The 20,937-nt window shown below is 35.9% G+C and overlaps 1 protein-coding gene across 1 annotated transcript; it reads left to right on the plus strand.

Moving 5' to 3' along the window:
• Positions 1-890: 890 nt before the first annotated feature.
• On the plus strand, positions 891-19,120 carry LOC110869755 (zinc finger MYM-type protein 1-like). Its single transcript, XM_035975932.1, has 4 exons — positions 891-1,021; positions 16,588-17,100; positions 17,353-17,856; positions 17,944-19,120. Exons 1-4 carry the CDS (start codon positions 891-893, stop codon positions 19,118-19,120), a joined length of 2,325 nt encoding a protein of 774 aa, XP_035831825.1.
• The last annotated feature ends 1,817 nt before the right edge of the window (positions 19,121-20,937 follow it).

Below are 20,937 nucleotides of genomic sequence, written 5' to 3' on the forward strand. Positions count from 1 at the left end.
CCAAGAATTGTCCGTTTACAAAAAAAAAGTTAAATGTCATTTTAGTCCTTGTGGTTTGAGTTATTTTGCCAGTTTAGTCCAAAGGTTTTATTTTTCGCTTGTGGGTCCAAAAAGGTTTCACCGTTGCCATTTTAGTCCACTGGGTTAACTTCATCCATTATTTTTGTTAACGGGAAAGGCAGTTCGATGATTTTATATGTAACTCTGTGAACCATAAGGGCAATTCAGTCATATAAAATGACCGAACTGCCTTTCTCCTTAACAGAAATAATAGATGAAGTTAACTGAGTGGACTAAAATGGTAACGGTGAAACCTTTTTGGACCCACAAGCGAAAAATGAAACCTTTGGACTAAACTAGCAAAATGACCCAAACCACAATGACTAAAATAACATTTAACTCAATTTTTTTATGGTTTGTAAGTTAGCCCATTGGCATTAACTTTAGTGAGCTTGATACCCATTTGATTTTAAAATTAAATAATAATAATAATAAAACATTACGAAGGACATATTTTTTCGAGCTCGAACATGATACATGAATTCTCAAAGACGCCCATAGGTACAACTACCATATTTTCTTATTTATAGTTTATAATACATTAGAATAATAAATATACTAGACTTTAAAAATATGATAAAAGTATAATTTGATATACTATATACTAGACTTTAAAAATCTGATAAATATAATTTGATATATTATATTAAAAAAATGATAAAAATGCTAAATATAATTTGATATATTATACAGTAGACTTTAAAAATCTGAAAAAAATATAATTTGATATACTATAATTTTGATCTAATTTGTCAAAGTAATGATTAATAAAGGCAACCCATCTAAGGCCATGCGGTGTGGCTTAACGTCACCCTGCCACCTGAACATTAATGGCGCCCCATGGCGCTATACACCATCCAGCCAAGTTTAAAGGGGGGCGCTATAGGTTGTCCGTCACCATGCTAACGAGCCAAATTGAAAGGATCGAGGTGAATGTTGGTCAACTATCCGTTGATCAACGGTAACTTAAAAAAAATAAGTTTAAAATTTATATATTTCCTATAAATACCTCACACCTTTTCTATATTTTTCATCTCTTCTTCCTCTACTCTTTATCCAAAATCTTTACACTTTTTGTTTCATAACCACACAATGTTTCCCAACAACCAAAATGTGTGGGATCCCAACCATCTGTTTTGGCAAAGTGCACCAAACAATCCCAACAACAAGCAAGAAGACTGTTATCGAAGAGATCCGCGAACGGGTGAGCTTGGATATTATCTGATGCCACCTAGCACCCCAACTTCTCCTCATCCAACCACGCCACCGATTCCTGGTTTTTACGGATATTATTCCCAACCGGCATTTTCCCCAAAACATACCCCAAACCCAAAACACACTCGAAACCGAATCCGTACCCGAAACCCAAACCGAACCCACTTCCTCAAAAGGTGAACGATCGAGAAGGCATCATAAGAAGGGTGATAGCGAAGCACGTGCTCCTAAGACTGTCGAAATATATGAAGTTTTTATTTTCTAGTACTTTATTTTTTAACTTTGCATTTTTTAGGACTTTGTAATGTTTTATTTTATTTTAATGAAATTATGTTTTTTTTAATATTTTGTAGTTATTAAAGTTGCCATATAAATTAAAAAAATTAAATATATAAACAAAAAGTAATAATTATGCAATGATGATGGGGTTTTAAAGTTTAAACAATTGCATGCAAATTAAAGGAAAGAGTCTATAAAGCCCCCTCTATTATGTGACGGTAAGATGATGTGATAAAGCCTCTAGAGGCTTTATACCAAACCCTGTAGCCTAACAATAAACCTATTTTGGATTCTCAGCCCATAAAATACATTGATTCTCTAGTTATTTGGCAAATATGTTTTGTTAGTAAAATGACAATGATTAATTTTTACATTTTCCTTTGTAGATGATACAAATAGCTGGTGCACTATTTCTCTCCGTCCCCTTTACCACCGCTGCCATCATTTTCTTCTTTTCTCCGCGAACACCATCGCACAAGATGCACTGATGTAGACATCCCCACGCCGTTTGAACCTCACCACCACCATTGGCGACCATTGTTTTTCCTGCCAACAATCATTTTTTTCCCGCCAACAATCATTTTTTCCCGCCAACAATCGTTTCTTCTAGCGACAAGTTTGACAAATATTGCAGATAACGTCCTTCTTGATTCTCTCACGGATCTGAATGTTGCTATTACTGCCGACAAACATCATTATAAGTGACGAGGGGAGAGGTCGAGCATAACAGATCTGTTAAAGGAGAAAGGAGAGGGGTTTCTGAGAAATGAGTGGTCAATTTTTTAAGTAATCGAATCGATACCAACTGAATATTGCTGCGAAGAGGGCCGGCTCAACCTTTGTTAAGGACTAAAGCAAACTCAAAAAATAAGGCCTTCTCAAAATTTTAATTGTTTTGAGCGAAACAATTGGCCCAAAATCTACATAAATAACATGAAAGTATTCAAAATGCAAACCATTAAAGAATGCAACTTGATTATATATATTAAGGAATCACAAAATACCTTATGTAATTTCATAATATTTTCTTTAACTTATTCCATCTATGGCTCATCATCAGTGTCATCTACCTTTATTCTCATAACTAATCAGTACACATGGAAGCACAATTAATATCAATACTCTTTCATAATTAAATAGTATATTATTCCAATTTTACTAATTAATATATGTTCATATCCCATATCGCTAGTGTGCCTCAAGCTTGTTATCCAAAGTCAAGATGTAGATTACAACAATAAGTTAAAAAATAATCTAGGGGTTCAAAATCAAAGCTTCTTTCATTCAGAGTAACTTAAGTCACAATAGACCTACAAATCAGCAAACCCATACTAAAGCACCAACACAACTTCAAAAGAATTACATAATATGAAAAACTTTTAAATCTAAATAGACCAGAGAGAAAAAAAATGCATTCTTAGGCATACAAGGGATTTGTATAACTGACTTAGTCTGAATCCAAAGCCTCTCCATGGCTCCATTTTTACAGACAAACTTTTGATTAGATTACCCAGAGGACAAGAATGGTCATGTCCCAATTCTTCAATTCTTCAAGGGCCGTTTAGTTTCTTCGCCTAATAGCCTAAACTTAACCCAGCAAATATTTTTTTTTTTAAGTGACGCCATTTAGGATTGGTGGTCCTAAGCAACCACTTTATTAGTCGGCTCTGACTGTGAAGCACGGGTAATCTCACTCGTTAAACTTTAATTTAGTACTTTTATATTCAATACATATAATTTCTTTTATAATTAAAGTAATAGAGCAATCCACCACAACTAATCCCATCTTACAAAAACTTACCTAATTAACTAATCTTTTTATCTACATATACACTTTTCTTTTAACTGGCTCCTAGCCCTTGCCCCTCTTCGACAATGAGCCAGTTCATGCCTCTTACATGTTGTATCTCTTGTTGTCGCAGGTGGGGGTGGGGTAGTGACGAATTCAGGAATTTTTTCTACTGGGTTCCTTTTAGTAATTTTTCACTAATTTTTCCAAATCATACAGTGTTCTCACTAATTTTTTCTATTTTTTTCAAACCTAATGGGTTCCTGAGAATCCACAAATATGGGCTAGATCCGCCCTTGGATGGGAGCCTGTAAAAAAATAACCGTGATTTTCTATTTGTTAGAGGGTCATAAGATGCCCTGACAAGGGGCAATGGTTTGATAATATTTTGTTCATAAAAAATTCGTATATTCCAAATCAATTGATTAGTAAAAGGTTGTATATGATTCCACAAATCAATTGATTAGTAAAAGGAAATCTGAAGGAGTAATATGATAACAACCAAGAAAATAAGTGTAAATACTCTCTCTCTCACACACAGAAATAGAGAGATGCTTATGCGGTGTATAGAATTCCTTTCAGTGATGAAAAAATAACGGATGATAGTATCTATGATCATTAGTAGGTAAAAAAAAGGGATGACAAAGTCAATAGATGTCTTTTTTAAAGTAAATTACACGTTTTGTCCTTTATGTTTACACTAATCGTCTAGTTCATCAACCCTAGGCAACCATAAAAAGTTTAGCTACTCATAGTAAATGAAAACACATAAACACTATTCAATATAACCGGATACATCATGTTTAATAATAAAAAGAACAAAATTTAGTGTTTAAATCTACCCGGGTTACGAACTAATATATTCAAAATCAAAATAAATAATAATAATAATAACCTTCTTTTTTCTTTCTTTTTCTTTTTCTTAAGTCAACTGTTTCTCCTCCTTTCTTTTGTCCACCAAGTGAAGAATAATAATAACTCCACCAAATCTTGCGCCCCTTCTTGCTTCCTGCCGTCAACAGCCTCTAGTATATATTTTTTTTATTTTCTGCCGATTACAGTCGATATCTCTATATTTGTTGCTGCCGTCAATCTTTATAATATACTAAACCTTTTTGTTTTTGATGTTGTAGCCCATTATCCATCTAATAAAATGGAGCAGCCCATTTAGTATATCATATTTAATTGCACAAGCCCAAGACTAATCCACTTTGACTTCTTTGGTTATGCATCCTGAATCTTGAGTTAATTGTCAACCTACCAAAAATAGAGATGGGCATAATAACCGGTTCCAAACCCGACCCGTTAGAACTGACCCGTAACTGGTTCCAGTCCCAACCCGGTATAAAGCATACCCGGTTCCGGGTTTAAAAACCCCGACGGTTCCTACCCGGTTCCATATTTAAAAAAAAATAAGTTCCATACCCGGTTCCTACCTGTACCCGGTTTCCATGCGTACCCGGTTCCTCCTTAATAAAACAATACCTGGTGCCACTTTATTACCGTTAGAATCGATTTGTTACCGTTGGAATCGATTCTAACGGTCAAATTCAGCATTTAATACAATTCTTACCGTTGGAACCGGTTCCGACTATAACAACTTTGCTATTTTTTCAAGATTATCACACAATTCTCCCTAATCTTCTTATTCTAACTTATTCTTCTATCTTATTCTTCTATAATGGCTACCAAAAATTCCAAAAGTTACAAACTCCACATCCGTCAACAATGGTGATCAATCCGCTCCATTTGTCGTTGGAACATTATCACACAATCGCAATATTGAGGTGTGGTGTAATTGGGACTTGGTTGAGTTGAGTGATGGTTCGCAAAAGACCCAATGCAAACATTGTGGCTCCTTGTTAAGCAAGGACTCTAACTCAACGTTAACCAAGCATGTTAAGAAGTATTGTAAGGCATTAAAGGACGCCTTCATAAACTTGCCGCAACCTTTGCATCTAGCCATCTCGTGGCTATCGGACATTAAGCATAAATTAAAGTTCTTCCAAATTGCCGGGTTCCTTTTTGTTTCCAAACCGTAACCACTTCATCGTTGCATGCCATGATATCTCTTTAGCAAGTATGAATTAGAAAGGGTGTTGGACTTGTAGAGAGGTTTTAGAGTGTGTTTTTGGTAGAGGTTAAAGTGTTTAAATAACAAAAAAACCGATTATAATATTAAAGAACCGGTTCCAACATTAATGCAGCTTTTAACATTGATTTGACTGTACACTGAAGAACCGGTTCCACACAGTAGAGATGTCAGCCTTTTTCTTCACATATACGACAGAACCGGTTCCGACCCGAACCCGGTTCTGTTGAAACCCGGTTCCACAATACCCGTAACCGGGTACAACAGGTTCCGGTTTTTTTGACAAATACCCGGGTATGACCCGGAACCGGTTCTAAGAGGAACCGGGTACGTTCAAATTTAAGGGAAACCGGGTCCAGATAGGAACCGGGTCCGGGTATTAAAAATACCCGATTATGCCTATCTCTAACCAAAAAGATGTCAACAATTCTTTTTTAGCTTTCTTTGATTCACAAAACAATAACCATCTCGTTTAACCACATTCAGTTTTCATATGTATATTTATTATTATTAATCAATATATTTTTTTTAAACGAAATACACCATTTTAGCTCGTCTCCACTTAAAATCATCAAACTTCAACTATGAACTAAATACGAGCAGAATTTAATGCAAACAACCCTAAAGCTACTTAAAAGTGTAGGAAATATTATATAAAAATACATATATTTTATAGCACATCAACAAGATTCGAGATAAGTTAATTACTTGCGTAGATAAAGTGTGATGGGTGTTGGTATGCCGTGAGGATGATGACTAGAACATTGCAAGTATGATAATAAGCAATAACACTTGGCCACTGTTATTAATTGTTTATTAGTACTACTCGGTTCTAGAATATGATCCATCATGTGAATACTAATTTCCTTGTTTCTTGATGCAAGCCATAATAAATGATGAACTTTTAAAATCATGATTTGAGAGAATTTTATTTATGGGAAATACAATGATAACTACCTCTCCGGCAAGACTGGTTATGGTGTAGTAGACTCTCCAGCTTGTCCGCGTAAGATGGGATTACCTCTCCAGCGAGACCGGGTAAGATGGGGTATATGTTATGTTTATGGAATTCCCTAAATAGTACCATGACCTGATGTCTGACCTGTTTTTGAAAATATGAATATGTTAAATACATTGAACTTATGAATGGTGTGTATATTACACTATGTGAAATATATGATTATATAGATATGTATATCTATAAGGAAATCCAAAGGCCATAATGATTGACAATTAGGAATAAATCACGAACAGGTGTGTCAATGATAATTTTAGATTTATTAGGAATCTCTCGTATACATCTATAATTCCGATAGCGAACACTATTTCGTTTGATCATCCGTCTCGTAACTCATGCGACAAGATGAACGACGGGAACCCTTTAAGTCGGGACGCCATCGAAAGTATAAGAATTCCCCTTGCGTTACCTTAGATTATTGACGCATTAGGAAACCTGTAACTAAAAGTTGTGCTAAGACACAAAACATCTAAAAAATTACGCTAGTGAGAGTAATTTTACCTTCATTAAGAACTCTTGAGAAGATAAGAGTAACCACGACTAGATGCACTTATAAAAACTCTCTTCACCTATAATCCTACTAAGATTACCAGTAATAAAGGAATTGCTACAACAATACATGGGCTGAAAGGACTAAAGTGTCCTCACCATTAGTACATACGCCAAGAAGGATGAAGTAATGTATGCTTCAAAAATTAGGCATTAAAATAGTAAGAGATAGTGTATATGGTCTCGATGATTATGAACACTAGAGGCAAGGAACTGAAAGAAAATTTCTGGTAATATCGGAATACTCCGACATTTTTCCCAGAGGATCTACTTGGACTATCACCCGATCGCGAGGAGGAACTTAGAATTCACCTGATACTAGGAACAACACCGATTGTTAAAACACATGTATCAATTGTTAAGGAGAAGGACGAACAGATACGTATGTGCATCGATTATCGGAAATTGAATAAGGTCACAATTAAGAATTGATACCCATTACCAAGAATTGAAGACTTATTCGAGGAGCTCGTTATTTGTCAATCTATGCTCAGGATACTATCAACATTTTGCACTTATCCCGGATAGCCATCCCGTTACTCAAGTCAATAAGTAAATCTGGAGACATTATTTGTATAGTAGTAAGTTCATTATAACAAAGGATAATGTAACCAAATATGATTTTGTGAGGTAGTGTGCTAATATGTTTGACAATTGAATGGACAAATGTGTAATGTAATGAACAATGAACACAAGGATTTGTACAAGGAAAAAGCCCTTGATCACAATATGATATCCGGCACAAAAAATCTCGGATAGTGACAACTATCACTATCAAATGTATTAAACAAGTAAGAGTTTACAACTTTGGAAGTTGATCAAGTGTTGTACAAAGTTTGCTAAAGCGTAAATGTGTTTGAGAGCTGATATTCGCGAGAGAGAATGTGCGTTTTCTGCTTATAGCATAATGTGTTATCTATACTTGATCAACCCCTTAAACTAGAAATAACAAACAAGTCCGAAATTCATGCAAAACCACGTCCAACCAAGTTAACGTTGAGCTAATCCCACACGTGCAGAATCTTCAACGATTCCAGTCTGATATTCTCTCGCCATGACTCAGTCCACATTGCCCATGACCTACATGCCACTTCGAAAATATACAAGGAACAACTGTTAGTTAAGTTAAGAAAATAATAAGGATCCGTGATCCTCAGACTTCCTGCATCAAATTTTAAGGATCCATGATCCAGGCGGGTCTAAGGATAAGTGATCCATAAGTATAAAAATTAACCCCTAACAATACCCATTACCAAGAATTGACGACTTATTCGAGGAGCTCGTTATTTGTCAATCTATGCTCAGGATACTATCAACATTTTACACTTATCCCGGATAGCCATCCTGTTACCCAAGTCAATAAGTAAATCTGGAGACATTATTTGTATAGTAGTAACTTCATTATAATTATCGATCATAAGAGCTTAAGTTATATTTTGGGCAAAAGGCAAAGACGATGAATTGGAATTTTAAGTGACTACGATTGTGATATATCACGAAGGTAAGACTAGTGTAGTATTTGATACTTTAAGTCGTAAGTTTCATAGGAAGCCGAAAACAAGTACGTGCTCTTAGAATTAAATTTGCAGATAGATTTAATGGAACAATTAAAGAGTACCCAAGAAACAGCAATCAAGGATGATGCTGAAGGATTAAAAAGGAATTAGAAAAAGGAACTGATGAAATTTGGAGATTCCATAAGAAAAGAATTTGGGTACCTATTCAAGGAAACCTACAAGAAAGGATTCTCGAAGAAGCTTATAAAACTAATTATATGATGCATCGTGAAAGTAATAAGAGGTATCAAGGTTTGAATAAGAATTAATGATAGATAAGAATGAAAAAGGAATAGTTCGATGCGACAAGAAAGAAAAGTTAAGTCTAAGATTTGTTAAACCATTCGGAATCATCAAATAAATTGGATCAGTAGCTTATCAGCTAAAGTTACCAGAAGAAATGACAGGAATACATGATATATTTCATGTATATAATTTAAGGAAATAACTAGCTGATGAATCTTTAGTTGTATCTCTTCAAGATATAGAGGTAAAGCTCGTTCTAATGACATATTCATCGTTTTATAAAACATCATATTTTAGAAGTTATAAGCGATAAATGAGGGAAGCAGCTGAGTTAATTATAATAATAAAATAATAATAAATATAAACATATGAATTCAATGTTATGTGGGTACGTGGAAAGGAGGCGTGGCCTCCAAGTTGAATTCCAAACTATAAATACTGAAGCAGTGGTGAGCTTTCAAACTGCTCACTTCTGTTTCTTTCTCTCTCGCCCCCTCTTTGCTCTTCTGTATACCCTATTTTCGTTAGTATTACACCCATAAATCCTACAAAGCCCTGCTCCGTTGTAAGTGTTTTAACCCCTGATCACTGATTCGATACCCTGTCCGATTGATCTTGAACCCAACAACGGATGTCAAGGCGCTGCCTGAATAAAGCTATGCTTTGCTAACTAAGTTGGGGTTCTGATCTCGTGATGTATTGATAAAGTTGAATTGGGTTATTACACTAACACGAGTGCATTATATATTTTATTAAGAGCTCAGGAGTTATACCAAACAGGGGCGAAGCATTATGGTTACCCGGGGGTGCACCCGCCCACCCCAATGTTTCAGATACAAGTGTATATGGTCTGATTTTTCGTCCGAAAATTTAAAAGTTATATAGGATCGCCCCCCCCCCCCCCCCCCGATTATTTTTTCTAAATGGTGGGTAATTTGGTAAATATATTTTAACTTTTATTTTATTTGTTTAACCCTAGATTACCCACCACACAACAAACTTAATACCAAATTATTAATTATCAAATATTATCCTTTTCCCAGCCGCCGTAGGTTTTTGTTTCTGCAATCTTGCCGCAAGACTTTTGGTTTTGACTTCTATTTCTTCAGTTCTCCGGTAAGACTTTTGGGCCAATTTCACAATTTGGGAAGTGGTGCCATCCTTATCCATTTGCAATTTAGTGATTCACGGTTCCACCAACATTTGGGTAACAATTCTTTTCTTTATTCTTTTATAGTTATTGTTAAGTGTTAATAGGATTATAGGAATGCATTATTTATTTTTATTCATGAATGAGAATTATAATTACATAAATGACAAGATCTAAAATACTTAATAGATAAAGAGGACTTGATACTTTGATGATGAATTAATTAATGTGTAGGTCCCCTTGAGTCTTATGGATCGTCACAGAATCGTCTTTCCAATCAAGAGTGCGGAATCCTCTTGATCAGAATTAGCAGAAAACGTGTAGAAACAGAAAACAGTAAATCACTTTCAAACCGGATCTTTATTGATTATCTATCAACCTGATTACAATCAATCAAGATCCCTTACAAACCCTAATTTCGTCCAAGTGCTAGCTCTCACGAAATTACTCTCTCAAATATTGTTTTGGCTGATTAACCTTAACCCTAATGTCTAACCTTGTTTATGTAACACAAGGTTCACAACTGGGCTAGGTTAAAGACTCCTGGGCTGCGAATTAGACAGGCCCAATTCGCCCCCCATCACCCAATTCTTTGGGTTTAGTTAGCCCAAACATTACAACTAACTATTACAAAGCTAAACCCGCTAACTGTTTATCGTTTAACTAATTACAAGATATCCAAAGACCAAATAGCTGGTCCACTCGTTGACTGTTGAGGTTTGTATGAAGTAATTTCAACATTAAACACAACCTCAATTTTACCAGTTTTTAGATTAAAAACCCTTTTATTCGGTGCGCCAGGTACATAACCTAGAAAGTAGTCCTCGTCAGCCACCTCACCGAATTTTTGTTTATCTTTATTTCGCACAATGGTGCAGGGTAATCCAAATGGTTCAAAGCCTTCTAAGTTTGGTTTCTTGTTAAACATTAATTCATGACAAGTTTTGTTAAAACGTTGAACAGTCAAAACTTTGTTTAGGACATAGCAAGCTGTATTCACAGCTTCTCCCCAGAAAAGAACTGGTAGCTTAGAATCTGAAAGCATTGTCCTAGCGACTTCAATCAACGTCCTGTTTTTCCTCTCAGCAACTCCATTCTGTTGAGGCGTATAAGGAGCAGAATATTGATGTTCAATTCCCTTGCGAAGACAGTAGAGATCCAGAATACGATTCTTGAACTCCGTGCCATTATCACTCCTTATCCTCTTGATCTTTGCATCATGGACGTTTTCCAATTTTGTAAAAAGATCTATCAACATCTCTGCTGTCTCATCTTTTGTACCTAAAAAGAAAACCCATGAATAACGTGAGTAATCATCAGTGACAACCAAACAATAGTACTTTCCACCTATGCTCCTCACGTTCACTGGACCGAATAGATCCATGTGAAGTAATTCGTAAGGGGCATCTATGGAATTTACTGTTTTTGATTTATGAGGTTTCTTATGTTGTTTTCCCTTTTGACATGGAAGACATTTGTCTTCCACTTGAAACCTCCGCAATGGAACCCCTTTCACTAGCTCATTTTTAACAAGATAGTTCATTTTGCGATAGTGAATATGGGCCATGCGTCTGTGCCACAACATCGATTCAGCTTCAGATGCTTTTGATAGTAAACACGCCACCACTGCAGTTGGATCCTTAGCACCCATGTCCATGACATAAGTGTCATTTCTCCTTGGCGCTCGCATCACTATCCAATCGTCCGGTATTTCCAAACCTGGTTTCAACACTAAAGCTTCATTCTTGGTAAAATGGACCGAGTGACCCTTGTCGCAGACTTGTGACACGCTCATAAGATTGTGTTTAAGTTGCTCAACATAGTTCACTTTGTCCAGTGTGATCTTCCCATTGGTCACCTTTCCTCGTCCTGTAATTCTACCACCTTTAGCACCCGCAAAATTCACATGTCCTCCATCATAATCTTCAAATTCAGTTAACAACCTCGCATCCCCCGTCATGTGCCTGGAGCAGCCACTATCAACATACCACAAGTTGATAATCCTCCTTAGCAGCTCCTGCACACACCAACCAAGAAATTAGTTAGATTGGGGGACCCAAGCCTTAATGGTCTTGGGTCGTCCAAATTCACCAACCACCGGAACATCCATCCAATATCCATTACTCCTAACTGGAGTCTTGGATCTCAGACCAGTTGGAATTTGATTTTGATTTCCACTAGGTCTTTGGTCCTGAGGGTTCCTATGTGTGTTTGGACTATTTGACCTTTGAAAATTTTGATTTTGATTCCAAGAAGCATTATTATTATAATTTCTAAAGCCATTGTTATAAAAATTTCGACCACTATTATTTTGGTATCGATTTTGATATTGACCTTGACTTCTGAAATTATTTGTATTTTGGTTGTTCATTCTTGGTGAACTGCTTCTAGGTCTCTCAAATCTGCCTGGTGGAGATCTAGGCTGAAATCTAGGTTGATTTCTTTGAAAACGAGGAACTTGTGGAGTTCCTTTTTCAGCCTTATCCACACCAACAGCAACTGTCTCTGGTTGCTTAGGAGCAGATTTCTTTGGAGAGTTTGACTCTCTCTCCTGCTTATCACCACTCTTCTCTGGTGACTTCTCTCTCTTCCTCTCATTCACTTGTGCTTCATTCTTTTTGTTAGGACAGCAGCTAGCTACATGTCCTTTGGTGTGACATTTGAAGCACGACATCCTCTTCGAAGACTTCTTATCTGAAGCCTTTGAACTAGATTCAGGCTTTGATGATGATGCTTTAGAAGAATCTGGTTCAGTTTGCTTAATTTCAGAATTTTCTTTGTTTTTATTTTTAGCAAACTCTACGTTCGATTCATTTTCAATAACAGCTGTCTCATTTTTCATGTCACTTCCTTGAACAAAATTTATCTTTTTAGCAAAAGTCGAATTTTTATTCTTAGGTTGTGAAGTGTTCTTTTTCAAAACTGGTTTGCTGTTATTATCCTTCTTAGCATCACCTCTCTCAGACTCATCACCTCGACTTGCTGTGGAACTACTTGGTGCTGCTGACATAAACTTTGTTAGCTCATCTTCATCAGGTAGGAATGAATAATCATGACTAAGAGGAGGTGGGACTTCATTATAGCCTTGGAATCCCACACTAGTCTTGTCATTACTCTTCTTTAACCCACCCATCATATGTTTCATAACAAAAGTAGAATCCCTGAATTGACCCAATTTCTTTTCAAGTTCAACAATTCTGAGTTGAGCATCTGACAACTCTTTGTTTTTATCAGAAATTTCTTTTGTTTTTTCAGCCATCATGTCATGAGCTAAGTCTATGACTTGAAGTTTTTCATTTAATTTGCAGGTTACGGCTTCAATTTCACTTTCATAACCTTTTATTTTCTTCAAGTATGACGTTTCATTTCTTTTAGCAAAAAAGTTTGATTCTTTAATGTTAGACATTTCGCTTACCAAACTTTTGTTTTGTGCAGACAACCTGTCAACCTCACCATGTAGTTCACGACATTTTAAACACACAGAATTAGATTTTACCTCTCGTGTTTGTTTGTCAAGGTTGGCCATTAGAGCTGTAAGCTGAGCTTCCAATTGTTTATACTTAGCATCCTTTTCCTCAGCTTCTTTTTCATATTCAGACTTTTGTTTTTCATCTTCAGCACCTGTTGTCTGATCAACCTTCTTTTCTTCAGCTCTATTCTCTACCTTCACCTCAGCATCCACTTTCACTTCTGCATCATCTACTTTAGCTTCACCATCATCGACTGGAGTAATCTCTGCCATGAATGCTTGAGTGACATTCGCATCATTTTCTAAGTGAATGCTCCAATCATATGAACCCTCTCTTGCAGTAGATATCAACGCCTTTGAGCTAGAGTTGCTTGATGCATTCCTGTTGTTTGAACTCTGACTCGAATTTTCTTGCTTTTGTTTCTGACACTCCCTAGCGAAATGCCCATAACTTTGACAGTAAAAGCACCTCACTTTGGCCTTGTCGAAACCAACAGACCTCCCAACAAACTTCCTCCCAGTTCTATTCATAAACCTCTTCACACGCCTAGAAATCATGGCCATTTGCCATTGCAAATCCATCTCTTCAAGATCATCAGGGTCAATCTGATCATAGTCTTCATCTAAAGTAGCAGGATCAGAAATCTTTCCCTGAATATAGTTTTCATAGGAAGCAACAAACGAAGCAAGTAGAGCCAGATGCTCCTCAGCAGACTTCACACTCATTGGCATTGACTTAGCACCAGTACTCTGCTTAGAAGCTGACGTTTTCTTTACTCCTGATGATCCTCCTGAAGCAGCAACAAAACACACATCACCATCCTGATTCACCATAACCTGCTCATTCTCACATGATAAAAACGCAGTAGCTGAGTCGCTAGAAGCGTTGTGAGATGAAGAAGATGTAAGCCCATTGTAAACAGCCGGATCTTGAACCTGATCATATCCAGTATCTTTCTTCTTCATACTGAGCTCATAAGCTCTCAACTTTCCTACTACCTCTTCAAGCTCTTTTGTTTCATAATCTGCTTCACCCTTGATCATTAGAGTGTAGATATCCCACTTAGTAGGCAAAGCATCTAGCAGCTTGTCATTCTTCTCTACGTCAGAATAGCAATCGATCTCATAATTGTCCATTTCTGACATCAGATGGTAGTAACGAGTGATGACGTCTTCAAGTGACTCATGCTTCATGTACTTGAAAACAGCAAACTGCTTCTTCAGTAGATCAATCTTGTTCTTCTTGACATCAGCATTACCAGCGTATCTTTTCTCCAAAGCATCCCACATATCCTTTGAGTTAGTGTACTTTTTGAAGGTATGTTTGATGCTATCAGGTAATGACATTTTGATTGCAGCCAAGGCTCTCTTTTCAGCCTCATACATCTTTTTATCATTATCTTGCATGTTCACATATTCTGTTCGACGTGGTCTGCCCTCAAAGTCGTGTGTAGGATTCACGTAACCATCTTCGATGCATATCCACATGCGCATATCCTGATATTCAATGAAGGACTGAAAACGATCCTTCCATGTCAGATAGTTTTCCACCTTCATCATCTTAGGTGGTTTGTTGGTAGTACCAACCTCATGCTCCATCTTCAACAGCTCGTTCAAAGTAGACATGTTTGACATTTTAACGTTAACAGACTAAGAAAACCGTACAAAAGTCGTCCGAAAACAGTGGTTACCAAATTACACCGTTAGAATCGTCTCGAAAAGACGAATCCAATGATATATAATGTCAAAAACCGAATTCGGGATTTTCCAGACTTTTTTTTTTGTTTTTTTTGTCCTAAAAATCACACGAGTTCAACGGTGTAAACGGTTCTGTCAAACGAGCTACGGATCAATTTCTATTTGCAAAACACTGAAAATTTTCCGACGCTTGCCAATGGAAATTCCACCCCTTAGATTTTCTCTTAATTTCGCTGAGTTCAAGGTTAAATTCGCTAGTTTTAATGTGCAGGTCAAATTCGCTGACAAGTCAAGTTCGCTGGTGTAGTTCGCTGACAGGTCAGGTCGGTTAATTTCGCTCCAAATTTTCGCCAAATTCGCTGGTCAATTTCGCTTGTACGACGACCAGTAAATTTGCCGAAAAACCGTGATAATTTCGCTGTGGAAAGTTTTCACGGTTACCAAAGTCGCCTTTGGATTTAATTTCGCCGGTAAGTTTGCTGGTTAATTTCGCAGATCAGTCAATTTCGCCAGAACAGCTAATTTCGCCCAGTAACTATGGAAAGTCAATCTGTTCGAAATTTTTGATGATTTTCTGGATTTTCCTAACAACTTTCTGCAAAATCAAAACAAGCAAATTATCAGTGATTTTCGAAACTCAACAAGAAACAGAACGAAGAACGCGAAGAACACGAAGAACACGAAGAACAATCTTCGAATCTTCAAGTGTTTCCAGCCAAAATCCTTCAAACAATCAACCAAAAACGGTCCTGCAAACCCTAAAACCTGCAAAACAGCAATCAAACAAACCAGAATATCAAAACAGCCAATAAAAATTCGAAAATCAGAATCAAACACCCAAAAATTTTCGAAAATTTTAAAACCCTAATTTTCAGGTTTCACCAATTTCGAAAATCCTTCTGCCAAGCACAATTCTGAACCGAGCAATCAAGAGCCTAATGCTCTGATACCAATTGTAGGTCCCCTTGAGTCTTATGGATCGTCACAGAATCGTCTTTCCAATCAAGAGTGCAGAATCCTCTTGATCAGAATTAGCAGAAAACGTGTAGAAACAGAAAACAGTAAATCACTTTCAAACCGGATCTTTATTGATTATCTATCAACCTGATTACAATCAATCAAGATCCCTTACAAACCCTAATTTCGTCCAAGTGCTAGCTCTCACGAAATTACTCTCTCAAATATTGTTTTGGCTGATTAACCTAAACCCTAGGTTAAAGACTCTTGGGCTGCGAATTGGACAGGCCCAATTCTCCCCCATCACCCAATTCTTTGGGTTTAGTTAGCCCAAACATTACAACTAACTATTACAAAGCTAAACCCGCTAACTGTTTATCGTTTAACTAATTACAAGATATCCAAAGACCAAATCTAAGCTGTTGTCACAAACATGCACCAACATAATGTATTATTAGTAGTCCATAATATTACTATAATGTTCCTATTCATTGTATCCTTTTTGTTAGTAATTCATGGGAAAGACGAAAACTATTCATTCTTTTTTTCAAAAGAAAGGATGATGAACAAGAGAGTAAACGTCAGAAAGTTTCAACTAGTGAGCCTGAAGAGCACGAAGCGCCACCACCACCACAATCAAACACAATTACAAATGAAGTTCCACCACCACAAGCAAACTCAAACGAAGCTCCACAACCACAATCAGACACTAATGAAGTGGATGTTAATCTTTTAGAAAGAGATCCCGGTAAACGAAAACCAATGTGGGAGCATCCGGTTAATTTAAGAGAACAAGTAAGATATGCTTATCTTTCTTTTGGACCTTACCAAATAGAACTTATAGAATATAAAGTTAATGGTACAAAGAAGCAAGCTCGTAGGTTCCGATATCCTTGGTTCAAACTTTACCCTAACTGGTTAGAGTATTCTCCAACAACACATTCGGCTTATTGCTTTCTATGTTATCTTTTTTGTGATAAACGAAATATGAGCCATGGTCATGATACATTTACAGTTAAAAGGTTTGATAACTGGAATAAAGTTTGTGGGAAACAATGTGCATTTATGAAGCACATTAAAACTTCACATCATAGAGACGCCCTTTTATTCAGTTAAAACTTATTGAACCAAGAAGCACACATTGATAATTCCATATCGAAGCTAAATAAGGAGATAATTATGAAGAATCGTTTACGATTAAAGACTACTATTGATGTAGTTCGTTGGTTGACATACCAAGCTTGTGCTTTATGAGGACATGATGAATATGCTAGTTCTAAAAATCGAGGTAATCTTCTGGAATTGCTAACACTTCTTGCTTCTTATAATGATGAAGTTTCAAAGGTTATATTAGAGAATGCTCCTTATAATGCAAAGTATACTTCTGGAGATATTCAAAAAGAAATTCTTAGTATTATTGCAAATAAAATTCGAAAGCATATTCGTAGTGAAGTGGGGGATTCGGTCTTTTGTGTCATGGTTGATGAGTCACGAGATGAGTCAAAGAAAGAGCAAATGGCCATAGTTGTGAGATTTGTTGATGAAGAAGGGATGATACAAGAAAGGTTCTTAGATTTGGTTCATGTTAGGGATACTTTATCAGTAACTCTAAAAACAAGTTTGTGGAAACAACTTTTGCATTATCAGTTTGATGTTAGTAAAATTCGTGGGCAAGGTTATGACATTGCTAGCAATATGAGAGGGAAATGGAACGGATTACAAGCACTTGTTCTTGAAGAATGTCCTTATGCGTATTACGTTCATTACTTTGCTCACAGGTTAGTTACTTGGTTATTTTTTTCTTTCATTTTTCAGTTTGACTAAAATACTTTTATGCTTATTACGGTTTTGCTTTTTGCTAACAGGTTACAACTTGCCTTGGTTTGTGCTTCAAGGGAAGTTATTCCAGTACACCAATTCTTTACATACTTAGTTGACATAGTTAATGTGGTTTGTGCTTCTAGTAAGCGACATGATGAATTACAAAATGCAAAGGCAAGCGAGGTTGAAAAGTTATTGGAACTGGGTGAAATCAATTCAGGGAAAGGAAAGAATCAACTTGGGACATTAAGAAGAGCTGGTGATACTCGTTGGGGGTCTCACTATAACTCCGTTTGTAGTTTGATTAAGATGTTTGATGCCACTCGTGTTGTTCTCGCAGGGATAATCGATGACGTAGCTCATACTACTTTTGCTCAACGTGGAGATGCTGAAGGAGCTTGGCGTAACATGCAATCATTTGAGTTTGTCTTTATTCTTCACTTGATAGAGAAAGTAATGGGAAAAACCGAAATACTTTCTCAAGCATTACAAAGGAAATCCCAAGATATTCTGAATGCCATGGAATTAGTTTTGGCAATAAAGATTACTCTAAATAATTACAGAAACGATGGATGGGATTCTTTAATTAAAGAAGTTACTTTGTTTTGTAACAAACATCCAATAGAAGTTCTGGATATGAATGCTCCATTTACATCTACTCGGTATCGGGCTCGTAAAAACGATCTTCAATTTACATTTGAACATTATTACCGAGTAGATCTGTTTACATCTACATTGGATAAACAGATACATGAGTTAAATAGTAGATTCAATGAGCGCACGATTGAGTTGTTATCTCTTAGTTCTAGTCTAGTTTCAAAAGTGATTAACATTGATCAGATTTGTCTTCTAGTTGAGAAGTTTTATCCTGAAGATTTTACGGACCAAGAGAGGACTGGGTTACGATGTCAGTTAGAGCTTTTTAATGTTGAATTGTCAAAGAATATCAGGCTAAGTAGTGTATCAACTCTTTCTGATCTATGCAAAACTCTTGTGAAAACTAACAAACGAGAGGAGTACACTTTGGTTGATAGAGTGGTTCGGCTAATCTTGACACTTCCAGTTTCAACTGCAACAATAGAGCGGGGATTTTCAGCAATAAAAATATTCAAGAATCGTCTTCACAATAAAATGGCAGATGAATATCTCACAAATAGCTTGGTGATTTACATAGAAAAAGATATTGCTGATAAGTTTGATTCAGAAGACATACATAATTGATGAATTCAAAAATCTTAAAGGTCGCCAGGCTGAGTTGTAATTCTTCGTCCAGGTTCCATTTATCTCGTATCATTATATATATATATATAAGTCTTTTGTTTGTTATACAACATTTAGTTTTTCTATGTGCAAGAACGGGTCCTTTGAATGAATGAATTTTTTGTTAGTTTTATTTGGAACTATTATTATTTGACCCGACTTGAATCGAATAGCCGACCTGACCCGACCCGAAACATAACGATAGGAAAAAAAATTTTCGGTCCCATCACTTTATGCCCCCTCGAAACTTTTGGTCAAGCTCCGCCACTGATACCAAATATTATACTAGGAGGCTTGTAGTTAAACCCTAAAGTTACAAAGTGAGTCATTCTCTCTTTTTATCAAATTGCTTTACAAAACCTTAATTGTTTTTTAGTTATATTTACAGTGATTAAGTCTTTGTATTCTACAATTACTGCCGGTATATGGGGTTTTGTATACACTACTATTCAAGCGTTGCTATTGGACGAAAGTTAGCCAATAGTAATATGACCACAGACATTGTAACTGTCGACATGACAAACACTGAAGGAGTTTTTGGGTAGATATAAACATTGTAATCGCTCTTGATACTGTAAAGTTATAACAATTTATTTTTGTAAAATAGAATGAACTCACCAGTATTTTTCTCTGATAAAATGTTTTCAAACGCGTTTCAGATAACTTACAATGAAAGTAATAGAAGCCGGCTATGGAGCACTGAAGGCTTAAATAAAGTGGCTATAAATACCTGAATAAATTAAGAAATTTATGTTTTATTTATTTGGGTTTATCCCTATAAAAACATTTGGAATGAAATACGGGTTTTAGCCAATTTGTTTAATATTAAACATTTGGTGTTTTACAAACTCTGAAATTATTTCCTAACTACGATCCTGATGAAAAATTTTTCCGTTGCGCATTTAATAAACACCGGTACCACTTTAGTGGTTCACGGCTCCCGCTCCCAGGGTGGGGTCGAGGGCTGTGACACATGATGACTCGCAAATGGGTGATAGGTATCGCACGCATGATGGATAATTGTGTGAATGAGAATGTAGCCGTTCAACGGCTATATTACCGTTGGGGTACCCTATTATATATATATATATATATATATATATATATATATAGGGAGGTTCATTTGAGAAAAAAATTTTATTGAGAAGAAAAAGAACAAATGGTACAATTGTAAAATATCAAGTAGTTATTCTTTCATCTCATTTATTACAATCTTTAAGTAATTAATTACTCATAAAGACTATTATTCTCTACACTAATTTTCATTTCCTACACACATAAAAAGTTATCCTACACATTTCGAAAATTATCCTACACATACGTAAATTTATCCTACACAACTCGTAATTTATCCTACACACCTAGTAATTTGTCCTACACTCTAAACTATTTTTATTTTATTTTTTGAAAAAATATATATTTTGAAAATAAGTTACAAATTTAATGTAGTTAACTGTTAAAAAGGAAGACTAGAAATTAATGATCTATGTAAGTTTACAAATATACCCTTACATTAAAATTAAATGCAAATATTAAATGATGTAAAATGAAACATTCGTATTGGTTGAAACTTATTTTTTTTTCTTACAAAAAATTTCTTCTCATTTGAAACTTCCACTATATATATATATATATATATATATATATATATATATATATATATATATATATATATATATAGAACAAAGATTCATTAGGAACCACCCTTTATTGCGAGAACCGCGAGAACCAATGTGAACACAACCAAAAATACCTAAAAATAGCTAAAAAAACACACA

This window comes from Helianthus annuus, chromosome 8 (assembly GCF_002127325.2).
Source record: "Helianthus annuus cultivar XRQ/B chromosome 8, HanXRQr2.0-SUNRISE, whole genome shotgun sequence".
Taxonomy (NCBI): domain Eukaryota; kingdom Viridiplantae; phylum Streptophyta; class Magnoliopsida; order Asterales; family Asteraceae; genus Helianthus; species Helianthus annuus.

Bases quoted from the DNA above. Each gene is read 5' to 3' on its own strand.
- LOC110869755 (XM_035975932.1), top strand. From the start codon at position 891: ATGGCGCCCCATGGCGCTATACACCATCCAGCCAAGTTTAAAGGGGGG. The intron at 17,101-17,352 runs GTTTGATAACTG...TGAATATGCTAG, and splicing joins GATACATTTACAGTTAAAAG to TTCTAAAAATCGAGGTAATC. The intron at 17,857-17,943 runs GTTAGTTACTTG...TTTTGCTAACAG, and splicing joins GTTCATTACTTTGCTCACAG to GTTACAACTTGCCTTGGTTT.